Raw genomic sequence first — 18,811 nt, forward strand, 5'->3', positions numbered from 1 at the left:
CATTTATTACTCACCATCATGCCATTCACACCCGTAAGACCTTCGTTATTCTTCGGAACACAAATTAAGATATTTTTGTTGAATTCCGATGGCTCAGTGAGGCCTGCATAGGGAGCAATGACACTTCCTCTCTCAAGATCCATAAAGGTACTAAAAACATATTTAAATCAGTTCATGTGAGTACAGTGGTTCAATATTAATATTATAAAGCGACGAGAATATTTTTGGAGCGCCAAAAAAAATAAAATAATAATGACTTATTTAGTGATGGCCGATTTCAAAACACTGCTACATGAAGATTCGGACCACAAATGAATCAGTGTATCGAATCAGCGGTTCGGAGCGCCAAGGTCACGTGATATCAGCAGTTTGGCGGTTTGACACGCGATCCGAATTATGATTCGATACACTGATTCATTATGCTTCGATTCTTCCTGAAGCAGTGTTTTGAAATCGGCCATCACTAAATAAGTCGTTATTTTGGGTTTTTTGGCGCACCAAAAATATTCTCGTCGCTTTATAATATTAATATTGAACCACTGTACTCACATGAACTGATTTAAATATGTTTTTAGTACATTAATGAATCTTGAGAGAGGAAATGTCATTGCTCCCTATGCAGGCCTCACTGAGCCATCGGATTTCAACAAAAATATCTTAATTTGTGTTCCGAAGATGAAGGAAGGTCTTACGGGTGTGGAACGGCATGAGGGTGAGTAATAATGACAGAATTTTCATTTTGTTGTGAACTAACCCTTTTAAGAGAGGTCTTTGGTACTTCTGTGTATCCTCCTCTGCTCTAGGTGGCGGTAGCGCTCTGCTCTCCTCAGCGTCCATTCATTTTATTAGAGCAGATTGATTCGTGACAGCAGCGAGAGCTTCATTTTTCTCACTAAAACACCCAAACATCCACGTTCAAAATGAAAGATGTCCTCGGATACCTCAAACAACAGCAGAGCAAGAGCCCGACGCCCGAGATGGCCTCGGAGTGGCACTCGCTGGAGGATCTGTACAACAGAAAGTATGAATTATGTGTGTGAATGTGGGCTAGCTGAGTCATTTAGCATGCTAAGCTAATGGCAACTTATATTACTTACACAAATGGATATAATCTACTTTGTCCAGTTTGGGTTGTGTTTAAAGACCGTGTTGGCTCTTTATTTGCGTAATGTTTTAATATTTGTTGATGCTGTTATTGTAAAACGAGTTAATTTATAGTGGCTAGTCATTGCTGAAGTGAGATATTTGTTATATACTGATGATGTTGTTGTTTTCAAGTGTTTTATCTGAGGTCAGAATTATTGAGGGTTTACAAAATTATAATGTAGACCGTTTCTTAATGTAATTCACTGCTAATAAAACTGCTTTATTAATTTAAAGGGTGTAAATTTATCAGATCCGTGGCTGAACTGAGTGAGCCTCTTAAAATAGCAGCCCTTCAGTTTATTGATGGATGGATAGATAGACAATTAATGGATGGATGAAATGCATAAGAGCAGTTACAGAACATGTTGAGAGTTTTTGGAGCATCTTGGCTCTGTTTATTTGCATAGCAGATTAATTTACATTTGTTTTCTGCCTTTTTTTGACAGATTGTGGCATCAGTTGACTCTGAAGCTGACAGACTTTGTGCAGGACCCTTGTTTCTCCAAAGGGGACGGTCTCATTCAGGTATCCGATCAGAATTCAGCTGCATTTGCACACTTCAGAAATGTGACGTGAAACCTTTCATAAGTCTCATTTGCTTTCCACAGCTCTATGAAAACTTCCTTAGTGATTTTGAACACAGGTAAGAAGCATTTCTAGCGAGATTTCCCCATTGTGATGCTCTTGTTGCTTCTGGAAAACTGATTTGATGATAAATGAATTCATCTTTTTTTCTTGACAGAATCAACCCATTGTCCTTAGTAGAAATCATCCTTCATGTTGCAAAACAAATGCCAGGTACATCTTTATGTTTCCCATTAGTGTTGTTCAGTGATTTCCTTCACAAAGCCTATAGAGATGACGCGTTTCTGTAGGCCAACCCGGAAGTTAGCGGCGCACGGGTTCCCTCGGTTGAAAGCCTATGCATTTTTCCCATAGACTGTTGGAAAATCGCAGAAAATAAGCTCTGTGTTTAACAAAGGGTTATGACACTTACACGTTTTGCCTATCAAGATAATCTTTACAAGTTAACACAACATTTATACATTTTGAAGCCTAAATAAAGTCGTCAGATATAAAAAGCTAACAGTAGGCGATAAACGGACTACATGGTCACGGATCAACGTCACCACCACCAAGCTTCTTCAAACTTTATTTAAAAAACATGCTTGCTGATTATGATCTGCGCTGTGTATGAATACTTATCCACTTTTTCATGAGAAATGCTGTCCAAATGTCCTGTTTGTCATGATGACGTCTAAAGTCCCTGCCAAAGGAAGTTAGCAACTTGTTAGCAACTGCCGTTTTTAAGACACAATAAAGGTTTAAAATATCACAAGTGGGTTATGACTGGTGTGTTTTATGTCATCAATCAAAACGTGAAAGTATTTAGAGGCTTTGTTAACCACAGACCTTATTTCAGGCGATTTAGCAAAAACCCATAGACTTTAGTGTGATGGAACGGGAAGTCCTAAAATGCTAACTCGCTTCCGGGTTTTGCCTACAAAAACACATCATCCCTGAGGCACTCTAGAGAGAGTGAACAAAAATGCTACTTTGTTGTAAAATGTAATATTAATAACATATGTTGTTTTTTAAACAGATCCAAATACAGCCATCACCTTCCTTGAGAAAACAAAGGAGAAGGTAGCGAGTGGTTCTGTGTTTGAGCTCTGAGTTTACAAGGTGATTGGTGACATATTGAAATCATTGTCTTTTTACTCTATCAGGTCAAATCCAGTGACGAGGCCGTCATCCTCTGCAAAACCTCAATTGGCAGCCTCAAGCTCGACATCAGCGATCTCCCAGCGACAAAGGTCATTCATATTAGCATATTTCTTTTCTTAAGGTGCAGCCACGTTTGCAGTTCTTTTTGTGGGTGAATCCAGCCTTTTCAATAGGAGTACATGTGATCGGGAATTTTGCGTGAGGTGAAAGATTTCCCCATGCAGATTTCACAACGGGTTCAAGTTGGTTACGCAGATTCAACTGCTTGGTCTAAAAGTGACATTAATACACTATTGACAATGGACCTTTTTGGGGGTGTGCCGATTGACGATAGTATCGTGTATCTCGCCGATGCCTTATCAAGACGATAATTTGCTGGTTTTCCCATTTAACAAAAGAATCAAGAATATTGATTCTTCTCATTAATGTATGGTCTACAAGAAAAATATTAAGCCAGTAAATATTAAGCCAGTAAATTTACTGTTATCAGCACTGATGTAGATTTGTCTCTCGTTGTGTCTGAGGGAATAATGCGCCATCAGATGCCAAAAGCTCTCACTATGAAAGCTTGTTTCCTCCATGAAATAAAACAAATAAAAAAGGTAATTGCGACTTTTATCTCACAATTGCAAGGTATAAACTCACAATTGCGAGTTATAGAGTCTGAATTGAGTGACATAAAGTCAGAATTGCGTGATTAAGTCAGAATTGTGAAATATAAACTCGCAATAGCATGTTTTAATGTCCATTTCTCAGAATTGTGAGTTTATATCTCTTTATAACACGCATTTGCATGTCATAAAGTCAGAATTGCGAGATATAAACTCACAATTCTGAGGGGAAAAAAGTCAGAATTGCAAGATGCAAACTCGCAATTGAGAGGATAAAAAAATCAGAATTGTGAGATAAAAAGTCGCAATTACCTTTTTAATTTTTTTTTATTTAGTGGCGGAAACAAGCTTCCATACTCTGACAGTTTTCACTTTCAGAAAATAATTGACTGTGGTTTGAGATTCCTCACCAACACAACACTGGCAAAGTTTACAAATTGCATGTGTGATATCCGTGACTTTTGGGTAATATTTCTATGCGTCGTGACTTTTTTTTTTTCCTTCATCACCAACTTCATCTTTGCTTGCAAAAAAGATTCTCATTTCCTGCGATAATAAAACAAAGTAAACAATTAAATAAGTAAATGAATGATCAAATAAGTAAACTATTGCACCCCCATCGCACGCGATAGTAACGTGTATCGCAATCTCACAGGCTGACGATATGACGATGGAGTATATTGCCCCATGCTATCTATTTCACCCGCAAAATTTTGCTAATGTGACTGCGCCTTTAATAGATCCCCACTGTTATTCATTCATATAGTCTTACTTATGACTAATAATTTTGCAGAAATTAATAGAGGAAGTGGAAGAGATGCTGAACAATCTCCCGGGTGTGACATCAGTGCACGGGCGATTTTACGATCTGTCGAGCAAATATTACCGCATCATTGGGAACCACGCCTTGTACTACAAGGATGCCCTGCGGTACTTGGGATGTGTGGAAGCAAAAGACCTACCTGGTAAATATTCTGACTGCTGCATGATGTTTACACTTGACAAGATGCTCAGAGAAGCAGCGCCCTCTAGTGTTGGCTCTACAGAAATCATCAGAACGTAGAATTGTGTCTGCATAATTACAGATGAAAATATGAGAAGATGCTAATACAGTTGGGATTGTGGTTTAATGCTCACTCCAGCTTTGTGCTTTTTCTCTCAACAGAAGCAGAGCAGCAAGAAAGAGCTTTCACATTAGGTCTGGCCGGCCTCCTCGGAGAGGGGGTGTACAACTTTGGAGAACTGGTTAGTGCCTGTCATTGTACCAGTGTTAATTTAGTATTTTTTATATTTATTTAATATTATAGTATTTATTAATTTTAGTTTTTAGTTATTTTATATTGTGATTTGGTGATTTTTTTTTTTTTTTTTTTTTTACAATTCTTTTTAGCTTTAATTTATTTTAATTTTTTTTTTTTAGTTTTATTAATATTTTGAATGAGCTTTTATTTTTTTGTACTTTAATGTTTAGTAATTTCATTATGTACATTTTGTCATTTTATTTTTTTTAATAGCAAATATTGCTATTTAGGTTAATTTTATATTTTTTTTTTATCTCTGTTTTAGTTTGTTTTAGTGTTTATTTATTTCCAGTTAATCATTTTAGTGCCTAAACTTCAGTTTATTGCCAAGTTAACACTTTTAATTTTTGTTTAGTTAGTTTTTTTTATTTTATTTCAGCTTTAATTCAATTAACAGAAATGTTTTTAGTTTTTGCACTTTTAGTTAATGATAATAAATTGTAACATTTATATTTTATTTCAGATTTATTTAAATTAAAATTAAATTAAACGTTTTTGTACTTTTAGTTAATGATGATAAATTATGTAAACTTTATTTTTATTTCAGCTTTATTTCAATTAAATGTTTTTTGTTAATGATAATAAATTATGTAACATTTATTTTTATTTCAGCTTTATTTCAATTAACAAATGTTTTTTTTTTTTGTACTTTTTGTTAATTAATAAATTATGTAGAATTTATATTTTATTTTAACTATTTCAGTTAACACGTTTTTGTTTTTTTTTGTTCTTATAATAATAATAATAATAAATTATGTAAAATTTATATTTTATTTTAGCTTTTTCAATTAACAAATTATTTTTAAAACTTTAGTTTTGAGGTAAAAATAACACTGCTTTGTACTGTTATACGTCTCCTTCATTGGCAGCTGCTTGATGGATTTGTTTGTTCTAACAACATGAATTTGATGTTTAAAGCTGATGCACCCAGTCCTGGAGTCTCTGAGGAACACGGATAAACAGTGGCTGATAGACACGCTCTACGCGTTTAATGCAGGCAACGTGGAGAAATTCCAAGCCCTGAAGACTGCCTGGGGCCAACAGGTGAGCAGATGAGTTATTAAATGCAAATGAAAAGCCATCAAGTTTTTCTTCCTTCACTAAAGATGTATTAAAGAGGATTTCCAGTACAAATTCATTTATATTGTTAGTATGTGAACCTGTATGAATTTTTGTTTTCCTCTCCAAAGCCTGATCTCGCAGCTCACGAGGTCAAACTCATGCAGAAGATCCAGCTGCTCTGTGTCATGGAGGTATGAATGCTGTTTATTACAAATGTGAATGACTCCAAATCATATTATGGTTTAGTTAAACAGTACATCATTATTTGCTAATTAATTATTAAGTCGCACAGGAAGATATTACTGTGAGCAACACGATGTTAAAACAGTTAATGGTTAATTGTCTTTATAGATGACTTTCACACGGCCAGCAAATCACAGGCAGCTGACGTTCCAGGAAATTGCACAGAGTGCCAAAATCCAAGTGAATGAGGTTTGTCTTTTCTGTGTGTATTTATATATAAAATATGAACAAATTTATTATTTATATGTAGTACTTATAATTATATAATTTATTTTGAATTGTTAGTATTAATATTTAATAAACTTTTTAATACTTTGTCTTTTGGCTAAGTTGTTTATTCCTCAGACAACCAGATTATCAGGCACAGATTAAAGCTAGTGTTAATGAATTGTTTTCATTGGCCAGTCACTATAAAAGTGTATTTAATCCAGGACTAGACTTAATCTGTGTCTGGGAGATTCTTATCATTATCCTTTCCCACAGGTGGAGCTGTTGGTGATGAAGGCTCTGTCCGTCGGACTGATCAAGGGAAGCATTGATGAGGTGGAAAAGAAAGTTCACATGACCTGGGTTCAGCCCAGAGTGCTGGACTTGCAGCAGGTATGTCCACCTCAACTAAAGACTCCAAAATGTGTAAAAGTTTGGAAATAAATAATAATATTTATACACACACACACATATAGTGCTGTCAAAATTAATGCAGTAGCTTTTCAGTTTAACGCATTAAAAATATTTAAAATTATGTCATGTAGCGCCATGTGGTCCTTTCCCGATCCTGTCCCCCTCTTTTTTTTTTTCTTGGTATCTTTTGACTAGTGTTCAGTATATGATCACTCTATTGTTCATTCAATTGCTTTTAAACCAATCGACTGTGATAAGACGCAAAAATCTGTACTGTTGTGCTGTCTGAGAAGCGGCTCTCTGTGAACACATACTCAACACGCATGGCAGTGCGCACTAAAAGCAACTTCTCAGACAGCGCTCTAGTACCGCGCAGAGTTCTCTTTCGCACTTTAACAGATTTTTTGGGCAAGTATCCTCATGAGCAAAGTCTTAAATGAGTTAAAGTTTTAAGTGAACACAAAGAGTTGTGAGAAAATCGGATGTGTGTCAGATCCACGTCTGGTCTTAAAGTGACAGCAGCCTAATTAACCTGTCTGATGTTAAAGGGTTAGTTCACCCAAAAATGAAAATTCTGTCATTAATTACTCATATCGCTCCACACCTGTAAGACCTTCAATCATCTTCGGAACACAAATTAAGATATTTTTGATAAAATCTGATGTCTCAGTGAGGCCTGCATTTCCAGCAAGATAATTAACACTTTCAATGCCCAGAAAGCTACTAAAGACATATTTCATGCGAGTACAGTGGTTCAACTTTAATGTTATGAAGCAACAAGAATACTTTTTGTGTGCCAAAAAAACAAAATAATGACTTTATTCAACAATATCTAGTGATGGGCGATTTCAAAACACTGCTTCATGAAGCTTTACGAATCTTTTGTTTCAAATCAGTGGTAAGGAGCGTGAAAGTGATGTGATTTCAGTCAACTTTGGCAGTTTGATACATGCGCCGAACCACTGATTCGAAACAAAAGATTCGTAAAGCTTTGGGTTGGCACACAAAAAAAAGCCTATTGAAGGGTAAAAATTATGTTTTTAGTTATACTGCAGTGTTGAATGGCTAAAATTGAGAATCAAAACCAGTACTGGTATCAGACCGGTGATTCTGGCTTTCATAGTACTTAGTGAAAAGATGCCATTAAACACATTTAAATATAGCGTCTTTATGTTTCTGTTTTATTTTTGTCTGTATGTTTATGTCTATGCCCAACACTAAGTTTTTGTTTTTTTCCCAATCTCCACAGATTAAGGGCATGAAGGATCGTTTGGACTCATGGTGTGGGGATGTCAAGAACATGGCTATGTTGGTGGAACACCAGGCTCAGGACATCCTGACTTAGAAATGTTCTTCACGCTGTCTGGCCCATCCAAATGTTCCCTTACATTGCATTCTCCCCAAGCCTCGGTTCTTTGTGCGATACGTGTCAGTATCTTCATTGTCATTAAAGTAACTTGTTTTCACAATCACTCTTCTTTTGAGTTTTATATGCAATACAGAATTTAAAGTATTTAAAATTGTCCTAACAATCTTCAAAATATCTTTTATGTTCTGCAGCAGACAAGTTTGGAATTTTTGCGTAAACTACTTGAATAGGTTTTTCTACTCATCATGATCAATAAGTGGCCTGTTCATTTTAGAGATATTTTGGCTGTTTAGAACAGCACTGTTTAACTAAAGCCCTAAATTGCTTCAGAGCTTTTGGAAATGTGACCTCGCTGAACTCTAAAATCTAATTTGAAATGCAGTTACACCCACATCCTGCACTGAAACAATGGACCCATGCTGGAAAAAAAGCAGTCTAAATCATCTTACACTACTGAGAATAGATGACGAGATGCACATTTTAATTCATTTTGTATCCAAGCAACACTCTCACTATCAGATGTGAGGTACATTTGTGTTTCGGTTTCTATGCATCTGTTACAAATATAGAATCGGTATCATTCATCTGCGCTCTATAACTTTTAGGTAATCTTTTTATTTTTTGGAGGGTTCCTTCCCAGGTTTGTTTATCATGTAGTGTAACATGACTTATGCATACAACTGGTTTACCCAGCATGCATGCATACACTTTGTTTATTCTGACGTGTATGTAAATAGATTCAAACAAAAATCTTAGACTTTACATGATTAATCTCGGTACGAAAAATGGACACTACAACTTAAGTGCATGAAATTAGTGTCCTTTCAAATTGCTTTTTTTTTGTAACTTGGTTTTGCAACAAACTTAAATTTAAAATGTCAGCTTTACTTTGAAATGGTCATTTATGGCAGTGTTTCTCAACCAGGGGTCCATGGACCCCTAGTGGACCTTGACATAATGCCAGGGGGTCCTTATAAAATATCTGAATATGAATTTTTGTAAATTTTGATATGTTCCCATAAAAGAAGATAATATAACTGACGATATGACTAATTATAGGACAAGTCAATTAACGTAGTAGTAAATTATACTTGATTGCATTTGGTCATCGCAAAGACATTAATGATACCAATGAGCCAGTTTTATTCTGGGGTCCTTGAGGATGGTTCCAAATATGACAGGGGTCCATTACTCCAAAAAGGTTGAGATTCACTGATTTATGGTATAATAATATTGGAAGCTTTCTTAATCTCCAGTTATCTTAGTTTCAGAATTGATTATCCATCTGTTAGTTGACTTGTGATCGTCTAGCAGCAACAGTAAAGCAAAATAGCCATGTACATTTGAATATATTTTAATCAATACAGACCGTTTGCCACCAGTTGAGGCGTTCAAGTACATTCATTTATTAAAACATTCAAAGGTTAAATAGGCTTTGTAAGGAGGAATGCTCAAAAACGGATAGACAGTTATTCTTGGGCTGCACCAGGACGGCTCTTGTAGTCCTCCAAATGTGCCAGGATCCATCCAGACGGGCCCAGGATGGTCACGAACATGGTCGCCATTACAAAGACTTGCTCCTGCATTGAGAATGCAGTGATAGTTGTGAGATGCAGAGCTATATTAGTCTATAATGGGCTGGTTGTTTGTTTTTTTATTAATAGACTAACCAAACTATTTTCCCATAAACTCAAGCTTGCTGTATTTCCTTAGAGACTATAATGTGACTTATATTTGGGCAAAAAGTGGCAGTGCAAAAGCTGGGAAATGAGATACATCTGAGGTATTTGTGTTTTGGGACATGGTAGCTGGTTTATAGCTGGTCTAAAATGGTTTTTAGGCAAGTAGACCAGCAATAAGCCAGTGTTTGAAACAGTCTAGTTGGCTGACTAGCGAATGACCTGCAAAAAAACAACTGCTCCAAAACTTTGCGACCATATTAACCTGCCTTTCCCAACAGGGATGACTTTATTTGTCCGACGAGGTCATAAAATTGGCAGTTTTCCACAAACGTATAAGGGCACGAAGCACTTTAAAAACAATAATTTCATTACAGACTTTAAAAAATTAATTTCTTCATTTTATGACTATGAAAATGTATACCTGACAGAAAGCTGGCCGCGCGCCATTTCCACACTGTACGTGAGCGCGCAAAAACGATCAATGGCGTTATCGACATTTGTCCGTCTCACCCTTAATTATACTGCCTTAAATATTATTTACAAGTATTCATAACAGAACTAAAAAGTTTTATAGCTTCACATATTCATGCATTTAATTAGTTAATGGATAGAATCCATAACTTAACACTCTCGCGCGCGCAGTTATTCTGCTCAAAGTGCGCAGTAAAAGTCAACTCATACTCACCCCAGTGGACAGCACATGTTTGGCTGGTTTGGATGAAATGTTGGCTTTAGGGATGATTTGATGTCTCATCGCAGCCCTCAGCAAGTTGAAAGAGCCATTTAAGGCTGACATTGTCCTGTTGCTGGATTATTGGATATATCCAAACGCTGAAGTATATGCGCCACTTGCGCGCGACTTGAGTGGTAATACGCCCTACAGGGAAAGTGAGAGCAGCAATTTATTGTCCACCTGCCAAGTCCGATTTGAGGTCAGGGTAAGGAAAAAACAAAAAGAAATGTCTGTGTTTGCCAATCCGCTGCGCGTGTGATAAGCTCGCTATATTTAATTGGCTGTCCCGCGGCAGGCTGCGTGAAGACGCAGCAAGATGGAGAGTGTTTTCGTGCCTGCAGTCAGATGGATACAACCTGCAAGATGTCTTAAAATTTAAGGGCTTCTCTACGGTGCTCTAAAACGGAAAGACTGGACTACAGAAGTTAGAAGGCAAAAAACGCAGTCTATTTCGTACGTATTTTTACGCTTCTTGTTTTCTATTATTTTCCATTTTAGCCATACTTTTATTCTTTCCCCATACTGTTTTCTTACATTTAAGTGTTAATTGTATTTATTGTATTGCGACAACAGCAAAAAATAAATAATTAAACACTATTTAATGGGTGATTAAATGGATGCATCTCAAACCTGCATTTCAAAATGTACGCTACGGAAAATTTCAACTTATTAAACACTTGCAGTGTTAAAAGTGAAAGTGCACTTTTGAACATGTTCAACAATGAACTGTTAACCTCAGTTAACCACTCTTTCTGCCTCACCAATAATGCACCAGAAGATGGAGCTATATGATTTTATTCAGCAAGGAATGACGCTTTAAAACTATTTAAAAGAAATGCCGTCCTTCTGAACTTTCTATTCACCGAAGAATAATTTAAAAAATGATATTATTTAAAAAAAATAATAATAATAATAATAATAATAAGATGCACAGCGCTATTTCAACATTGACACGTGTTTCTTAAACACCAAATCAGCACTAGAATGATTTCTGAAGGATCATGTGACGCTGAAGTCTGGAGTAATGATGCTGAAAATTCAGCTTTGACATCACAGGAATTACAGGAAATTAAAATAGGCCTGTTGAGGTAGAAATTAAATTAATATTTCACAATATTGCTAATACATTTTTTGATCAATTAAATGCAGCTTTGGCAAAGTAGTCTTTGGCCTTGGTGAGCATAAGAGACTAATTAAATAAAAAAAAAAAAAAGTCGTGTTTACGACGTTAATAAAATTTAGGTTTAAAGAAAGTTGAAGGAACGTTAGGCTATGCTAACCTTAAAATAACGTTTTGCTAACATTTAAAAAACTGGACATTTTAAAGTTCTTGGAACGTTACAAATCAACGTTCTTGGAACATTGTATTTATGGTAAAATTTAGGTGGAAAGAACGTTGCAGGAATGTTATGCTAACCTTATGATAACGTTCCAGCAACGTTAAGCAAACTGGACATTTCCACGTTTTTAGAACATTTCAAATAACGTTCCCACAACCAAAACAGAACGTTAGGAAAACATTCTCTGAACATAACTGTTTGCTGGGCAGGTGCAATCAAGTCACTTTCGTCAAAGCAAGATGACAGTGTAGGCCTACAACTTCTCTTAAAGGCACAATATGTAAAATGGATTGGATTTGTATGGAGTCAAATTAATGCCTTAAAATTTTTGCACAAAAATAACGTTTTGCAAAACACAAAAAAGAATTGAGCAATAAAAATATGTTTTGCAAACAAAAATAAAGAATTGCAAAGGAAAAATAAAGTATTGAGCGGAAAAAAATAAGTTTTGCAAACAAAAATAATAAATTGCAAAATAAAATAAAGTAGTGCAAAAATAAAAATATAATCAATTACAAAAATCAATGACAGCTGTAATCCTATTTTATCTTTGCCACATATTTTTCATGCTCAAACCTACTAAATCATTTGCAACGCTCATTTTATTCTGCGTTTCAGTCAAGCGTGCGCTCACGATACCGGTTTTCCTTTGCGCTGCACTTTTCTGTGCGGATCTCTTTATGGCACTGGTTTGACGTGGGGGTGGAGTCAAGAAACGGGGGCACACCTCCGCGAAATGCATTGGAAGGGAACGTAATCGGCGACAGGTGAAATAATTCTTTGACATGGTTAAAAATAATGAATGGTTTGTTTTGTTGGTTTGTTTAGCATATGTTGTCGCCGATTACGACCCCCTCCAATGCATTTCTTATAGTAATATGACCCGTTGCGCTCTGTCTCACTGCCTGTATCCACTTTTGTGTCCTTAAACATTCGTTTTTTGGGGTTGACAGCTTATAAAAACTTATTTCTGGGTTTTTTAGCTTGTTAGCTGTACACCTTGTCACCGAGCAGCTTTTAGGCATTGTTCTGTTTTTTGTAATGAGTCAGAAAAGACAAGAAGGCAGCCTGGAGACGGTTGGATTGTTTTTCCCCCGGTGGGCGTGGTTTTCAGATTATAATAAATGCGCTCTGTCTCTATGGCTGCGTCCGAAAACTGGAAAATGCTGCCTTCTGAGGACACATTTCAAGGTAGTAAGGTATCAAGGCACGTCCGAATCCAATGTTAGCTTCACTTCCTGTCTCATGAGATACCTTCCTCAGATCGATTTTTGAAGGAAGCATACATGTATCCTTAGCTGCCTTTGATATCCCACAATTCTGTGCTTTCCATTCTGTGACAGTTGAAAAATAAAGATGGCATCCGAAAATTGCATTTGCTGCTCATTTTGTGTATAAATGTACGATTTTGATCAACATATTTCAATTTTGATATCATTTCTATCGAGAAATAACTACTGTAGTAATTAAATATTCACCAAAGCTCGCGCTATATTGCTGTAGATCATTAAACTCTTACGCTGTCTCAGAAGTCTGTCCGAAATCAGTTTCGTGAGGTGACTTCATGCACAAACGCTGCTGTACAAGTCATTCTCTTATAAGACAGCGAGGCAACAAGACAGCTACCTAGGGCTGCGTTCCAGTTCGGTTTTAGACACGCACTCGCAAACTTCCCTAAACACTTCCCCTCGGGGGAATCCCTGCCGCCATTTTGAAGTGCGTTCCACTTTGTGAAGTGGACGAGGGAAGTTTATATGGACAGACCCTCGCTCCCTCGATTTTGACCGAGGGAGCGAGTCTACTTCATATGTACACTTCAGGCAGCTCCATAACCCACAATGCAACACGATTGTGACGTCACCGCATATCGCGTTTAATTTACCCCACCACAAACAACTCTATGATATATTAATTATTTTTTTTAAACATTTAAAACACACATATATACATATAGAATGCTGTATTAAACAATTTTGTAAGGGGAAAAAATAAATAATAAATCAGCTCCATTGCGGATTCCAAGTGATCAAGGGTTTAGGACGTTCCAGTTCAGCCCATACAAAGGTTCCGCCAGAAGTGGGCACTCGTGCAACGTAAGCAATGACGTACATCCGAGTCAACGAGACCGAGTGAAGTTAGCGAGGGAAGGGCATTTAAAAACTGAACTGGAACGCAGCCTTTGTTTTCGGACACAGCCGCTGCTTGATCTGTTCTGTTCCGATCTGCGTCTCCTGCTGATGACGCGTTTCGCGGGGACGTGCCCCCGTTTCTTGACTCCACCCCCACGTCAAACAAGTGCTATAAAGAGAACCGCACAGAAAAGTGCAGCGCAAAGGAAAACCGGTATCGTGAGCGCACGCTTGACTGAAGCGCAGGATAAAATGAGCGTTGCAAATGATTTAGTAGGTTTGAGCATGAAAAATATGTGGCAAAGATAAAATAGGATTACAGCTGTCAATGATTTTTGTAATTGATTATATTTTTATTTTTGCACTACGTTATTTTATTTTGCAATTCTTTATTTTTGTTTGCAAAACATTTTTTTATTGCTCAATTCTTTTTTTTGTTTTGCAAAACTTTATTTTTGTGCAAAACTTTAAGGCATTAATTTGACTCCATAGATTTGGATTAAAATATCTGAAAACCACTAGAACAGTGTTATATATTTTGTTGACTTGTGTACTTACATTATCCCAGATGTTTCCAAGAATGTTTAAATCCAGAGAAATAAATAATTTTAACCAGGACACATGGATGAACACATACTCATGACCCAAAGAAGCGTAAGCGGCGACTGCGGCATAATAAAAGCTCCACTGCTCTCGAGCCGTGTCGTGTGTTGCGCTCGTCTCTCATTAGCAATCGCTCCAACGGTTTACAGCCACACGCTGCTTCATACAGCAGTTAATAAATCTTTAATACATTAGCTCATCCATGAAAATGATTTCTGTCCAAGTCTCGACTGATTCTTTTCCACCGGCTGTAGACGTGAAGACAACACCTCCCATGATTCCGCAAAATCAAGACGTCATTAAGTTACGCCTTTGTTTTGAACAAGCGACCTCTAGAGGCGAAAACTACATAGTGTGCCTTTAACTAACTAAATACAGCTAGGTTTTTAAACTCGACTTATAGAAAATTAAAGGTGCCCTAGAATCAAAAATTTAATTTACTTTGGCATAGTTAAATAACAAGAGTTCAGTACATGGAAAAGACATACATTGAGTTTCAAACTCCATTGCTTCCTCCTTCTTATATAAATCTCATTTGTTTAAAAGACCTCCGGAAAACAGGTGAATCTCAACATAACACCGACTGTTACGTAACAGTCGGGATCATTAATATGTACGCCCCCAATATTTGCATATGCCAGATGGGCAGCCAGTATTATCGTCTGGATCTGTGCACAGCTGAATCATCAGACTAGGTAAGCAAGCAAGAACAATAGCAAAAAATGGCAGATGGAGCAATAATAACTGACATGATCCATGATAACATGATATTTTTAGTGATATTTGTAAATTGTCTTTCTAAATGTTTCGTTAGCATGTTGCTAATGTACTGTTAAATGTGGTTAAAGTTACCATCGTTTATTACTGTATTCACAGAGACAAGAGCCGTCGCTATTTTCATTTTTTAAACACTTGCAGTCTGTATAATTCATAAACACAACTTCATTCTTTATAAATCTCTCCAACAGTGTAGCATTAGCCGTTAGCCACGGAGCACCATCAAACTCATTCAGAATCAAATGTAAACATCCAAATAAATACTATACTCACATGATCCGATCCATGCATGCAGCATGAATGACGAACATCTTGTAAAGATCCATTTGAGGGTTATATTAGCTGTGTGAACTTTGTTTATACATTGTATAACTGCACTTATAGTCAAGAGCTCGGGGGGGCAGGGAACGAGAGATTTAAAGGGGCCGCGCAGCCTGAATCTGCGCATAGTTAATGATGCCCCCAAAATAGGCAGTTAAAAAACTTAATTAAAAAAAATCTATGGGGTATTTTGAGCTGAAACTTCATAGACACATTCAGGGGACACCTTAAACTTATATTATATCTTTTGAAAAGACATTCTATGGCACATTTAGAAAAAAAGAATATGCATCAGGTGTGTTTTGCTTTTTTTATGTTTTAATTTATGAAAGCCACAATCTTTATCGATACATATAAAGTTATAATGCTATTATGTTTTGTGCAGGCAATTAGCTTATTTTGTTGTTAATTAAAAGGCCTGACAATGTCATTGCTAAGTATTGTGGCATTCCACCATGTTTCTCACTGACACGCCCCCAACTAGTAACAATCAGGGCTTAAAGAAAATCCCGAGCTCCCCCTCCCTTTATTTACGACTTTGTTGTGGCGTTCACATATGTAAGCTTGTTTCAGGAATAAAAAATGTAAAAGAATTGTGTGATATAATCTCGCAATTCTGACTTTTTTCCTCGCAATTGTGAATTTATATCTCGCAATTCTATTTTCTCGCAATTTGAGTTTATACCTGGCAATTCTGACTTGAATTGTGACATATAAACTTGCAATTGTAAGTTATAAAGTCTAAAGAAAAAAAGACTGACATTTTTACCATTTTTACAATTGCAAGTTTATATCTCACAGTTCTGAAAGTCAAGAATTGCGAGAGAAAAAAATATCTTGCAGTTCTATTTCTCTGAATTGCGAGTTTATATCTCGCAATTCTGACTTTATAACTAGCAACTGCAAGTTTATATCATGCAAGTCTGAGAAAAAGACGCAATAACCTTTTTTATTTTTTATTCAGTGGCGGATTCAAACTTCCTTTTGTGCTTTCAACTCATAAATACAATCTTTCCGACATGACTTGAACACATATAGTGGATAAAATATTAAACGCACAATTTTAAAGACAAAAATCAGTTTTAAATGAAAATAATGTGCACAAAAGTGTGAATTTTTATTGTAATATCCCTTTACCTAATATCAGTTCTTAAATGACATCATCCTTCAGGAAGTGACATCATTTTTGGTGGGAAAATAGCACAAACACAAGCATTTGATAATTTCTGTAATGTTTTGATGCATTTGACTGCAACTTTAGCTGTTAATGTGCTTCCTGCAAGTTTTCCTGCCACTGTGTAAATAATCAAGCTATTATTGATGTTAAATTGCCTAAACTTTACCAGAGCATATATTTAAAAGTCTATACTGTTTAATGCAATATTTCCTTAAAGCATATTCACAAAGTTATGTGACCTTGAGAAAGTGAAACTGGCTAAAGACTTGGAAATATTCACTTCGTTTGCTTTGCAGTGCTTCTGATAATGAAATGTATTCTACACTGTTAAACAGACCACATATTGTAAGAGAATATCTCTCATAACATAGTCATTAAAGACTGAAGTGTGTGAGGGCAGTGAAAGGAGCCATTGCTCTCTGAGCAGGCGACACGTCTGGCTCACATGATCTGATCTCTCCTTTTGCAGCTGCTGGAATTGGCTGCGAGTCCGAGGTATTTAAGGTCATCTGAAGTACCTCAGCTGCCTTGGATTTATCTCTATATGTACATACAATGACTCCTGTTTATTAAGAAAAGTGCAACTAAAAGTGTAAAGCAACTGAAACAAATGCGGAAGCATAAAATAACCACATATGACCACAAATAGGGATATAATTCAACTTTAGTGTGAATGTTAAGTATGATTTATTTCTTTTATTTATAAAACATGACTCTCACCATTTTCAGAACATTAAAAAGCAACTATAGCCCTATCTAAAGTTTGCCAGAACAATGCAGCAGACCAAAAAAAACACCAAAAACAAATCTTTTCCCCCACATATTTGACATAAATAGATTTATTTTGAATCTTAAACATTACAAAATATGGCACACTGTACACAAACCCTTCACTCCAATTAACGGATAACAAAGTTCTGCGTTGTGAACAATCCTGACTGTTTTCTTGCATTCAGTGACTTCAGTTTCAGAAACCCTTGAAGAAAACACAACAGTCAAGATAATGAAAGATAAAACAACTCAAGAACTGTAGTATCTGCAACAATCAGGAACTATTGATTCACACCTTTGAGAACTGCGTACCAGCTCTTCAACCCTGAATTTGAAATAATGTCATCAATGTCAGGGACAAACCGTCTTCCATCTGGGGGAAAAAAGGGAAAAATCAAAATCTGGCCACATCTATTCATACTTCATCATCAGCTAAAACAAACACTCATGATAACAGCCAATCGATCTGACTACTCAAAGTGAATTAAAGAGGCCAGACAACACTCACGTTTTCCCTTTAGATAAAGCATTGACTGTGGTCCCCAGTTCTTAGATAACGTGGTCTATAAAAGACATTATTTACAGTAAATGAGTAAAAGAAACAGCATAAATAATTATAATAAAACTCAAAAAACATACCTTTTGAATGCAATGACACTCTCTCACCAGTAAAAATATCACAACTGTGCATGTCCATAAAATCCACATTCTTGATATCTACAAAGAGAAAACAAATGAAACATTATCTGTTATTCAATGCTAATGTATGCACATAAAAACGGCTATAATAATGCATATTTACCATTTTTGTTGGATCAAGAATTGTTTTTGATGAGAAGATCTAAACAAATCTGAACGGTCCAGTTCCCTACTCCTCTATTTATGTCCTTCTTTAACAACAGGACCCAAGGTTCGATACAACCCCCTGCGAGAGACATCGCTTGCTTGCACCTTGTCCTATCATGGAAACGCTCTCTACATTAACCTGCAGAAAAGCTTGACGTCAAGAGCATCTGCTATAATGAAAATCAATACGGTGAGGTTTTCCCTACAGCTGTGTCTCTAAAATTCTACACATGAGAAAAACACTCATGTTTTTCTTAAGAGTGTTTCAACCTCGAATCCAAAATGGCTTGAATGAGTTGCTTGCGTGAAATGTGACGTAAACGTTTACCTTTTATTAATTTAAAGTGAGTA

At 36.3% G+C, this 18,811-nt stretch overlaps 3 protein-coding genes across 3 annotated transcripts; 1 reads left to right on the forward strand and 2 right to left on the reverse strand.

Annotated features, from left to right (window-relative positions):
- Positions 1-822: 822 nt before the first annotated feature.
- Positions 823-8,181, forward strand: psmd13 (proteasome 26S subunit, non-ATPase 13). Its single transcript, XM_048158029.1, has 13 exons — positions 823-1,021; positions 1,593-1,671; positions 1,755-1,789; positions 1,889-1,944; positions 2,750-2,793; positions 2,877-2,963; positions 4,279-4,450; positions 4,651-4,730; positions 5,705-5,830; positions 5,977-6,039; positions 6,200-6,280; positions 6,575-6,691; positions 7,962-8,181. Exons 1-13 carry the CDS (start codon positions 921-923, stop codon positions 8,055-8,057), a joined length of 1,137 nt encoding a protein of 378 aa, XP_048013986.1. The 5' UTR covers positions 823-920; the 3' UTR covers positions 8,058-8,181.
- A 1,238-nt stretch (positions 8,182-9,419) lies between these two features.
- On the reverse strand, positions 9,420-10,728 carry LOC125246911 (cytochrome c oxidase subunit 8B, mitochondrial). The gene is made up of 2 exons (XM_048158034.1): positions 10,449-10,728; positions 9,420-9,661 (listed from the first exon to the last, which is right to left on the reverse strand). The coding sequence occupies exons 1-2, from the start codon at positions 10,557-10,559 to the stop codon at positions 9,551-9,553; spliced, it is 222 nt and encodes a 73-aa protein (XP_048013991.1). The 5' UTR covers positions 10,560-10,728; the 3' UTR covers positions 9,420-9,550.
- Positions 10,729-17,664: 6,936 nt separating this feature from the next.
- Positions 17,665-18,551, reverse strand: LOC125246910 (spexin prohormone 2-like). Its single transcript, XM_048158033.1, has 5 exons — positions 18,417-18,551; positions 18,254-18,331; positions 18,123-18,177; positions 17,910-17,987; positions 17,665-17,819 (listed from the first exon to the last, which is right to left on the reverse strand). The coding sequence occupies exons 1-5, from the start codon at positions 18,417-18,419 to the stop codon at positions 17,743-17,745; spliced, it is 291 nt and encodes a 96-aa protein (XP_048013990.1). The 5' UTR covers positions 18,420-18,551; the 3' UTR covers positions 17,665-17,742.
- Positions 18,552-18,811: the final 260 nt, after the last annotated feature.

This window comes from Megalobrama amblycephala, linkage group LG15 (genome assembly GCF_018812025.1).
Source record: "Megalobrama amblycephala isolate DHTTF-2021 linkage group LG15, ASM1881202v1, whole genome shotgun sequence".
NCBI lineage: Eukaryota > Metazoa > Chordata > Actinopteri > Cypriniformes > Xenocyprididae > Megalobrama > Megalobrama amblycephala.

What these genes read in the sequence shown, in the direction of transcription:
- LOC125246910 (XM_048158033.1), bottom strand. An exon ending in AGTGTCATTGCATTCAAAAG is followed by an intron (nt 18,178 to 18,253) that starts GTATGTTTTTTG and finishes TGTCTTTTATAG; the next exon opens with ACCACGTTATCTAAGAACTG. An exon ending in GCTTTATCTAAAGGGAAAAC is followed by an intron (nt 17,988 to 18,122) that starts GTGAGTGTTGTC and finishes TTTTTCCCCCAG; the next exon opens with ATGGAAGACGGTTTGTCCCT.
- LOC125246911 (XM_048158034.1), bottom strand. Translation starts at nt 10,559, where the DNA reads ATGTCAGCCTTAAATGGCTCTTTCAACTTGCTGAGGGCTGCGATGAGA. An exon ending in AACATGTGCTGTCCACTGGG is followed by an intron (nt 9,662 to 10,448) that starts GTGAGTATGAGT and finishes TTCTCAATGCAG; the next exon opens with GAGCAAGTCTTTGTAATGGC.
- psmd13 (XM_048158029.1), top strand. Translation starts at nt 921, where the DNA reads ATGAAAGATGTCCTCGGATACCTCAAACAACAGCAGAGCAAGAGCCCG. An exon ending in AAGGGGACGGTCTCATTCAG is followed by an intron (nt 1,672 to 1,754) that starts GTATCCGATCAG and finishes TGCTTTCCACAG; the next exon opens with CTCTATGAAAACTTCCTTAG. An exon ending in CCAAAATCCAAGTGAATGAG is followed by an intron (nt 6,281 to 6,574) that starts GTTTGTCTTTTC and finishes CCTTTCCCACAG; the next exon opens with GTGGAGCTGTTGGTGATGAA.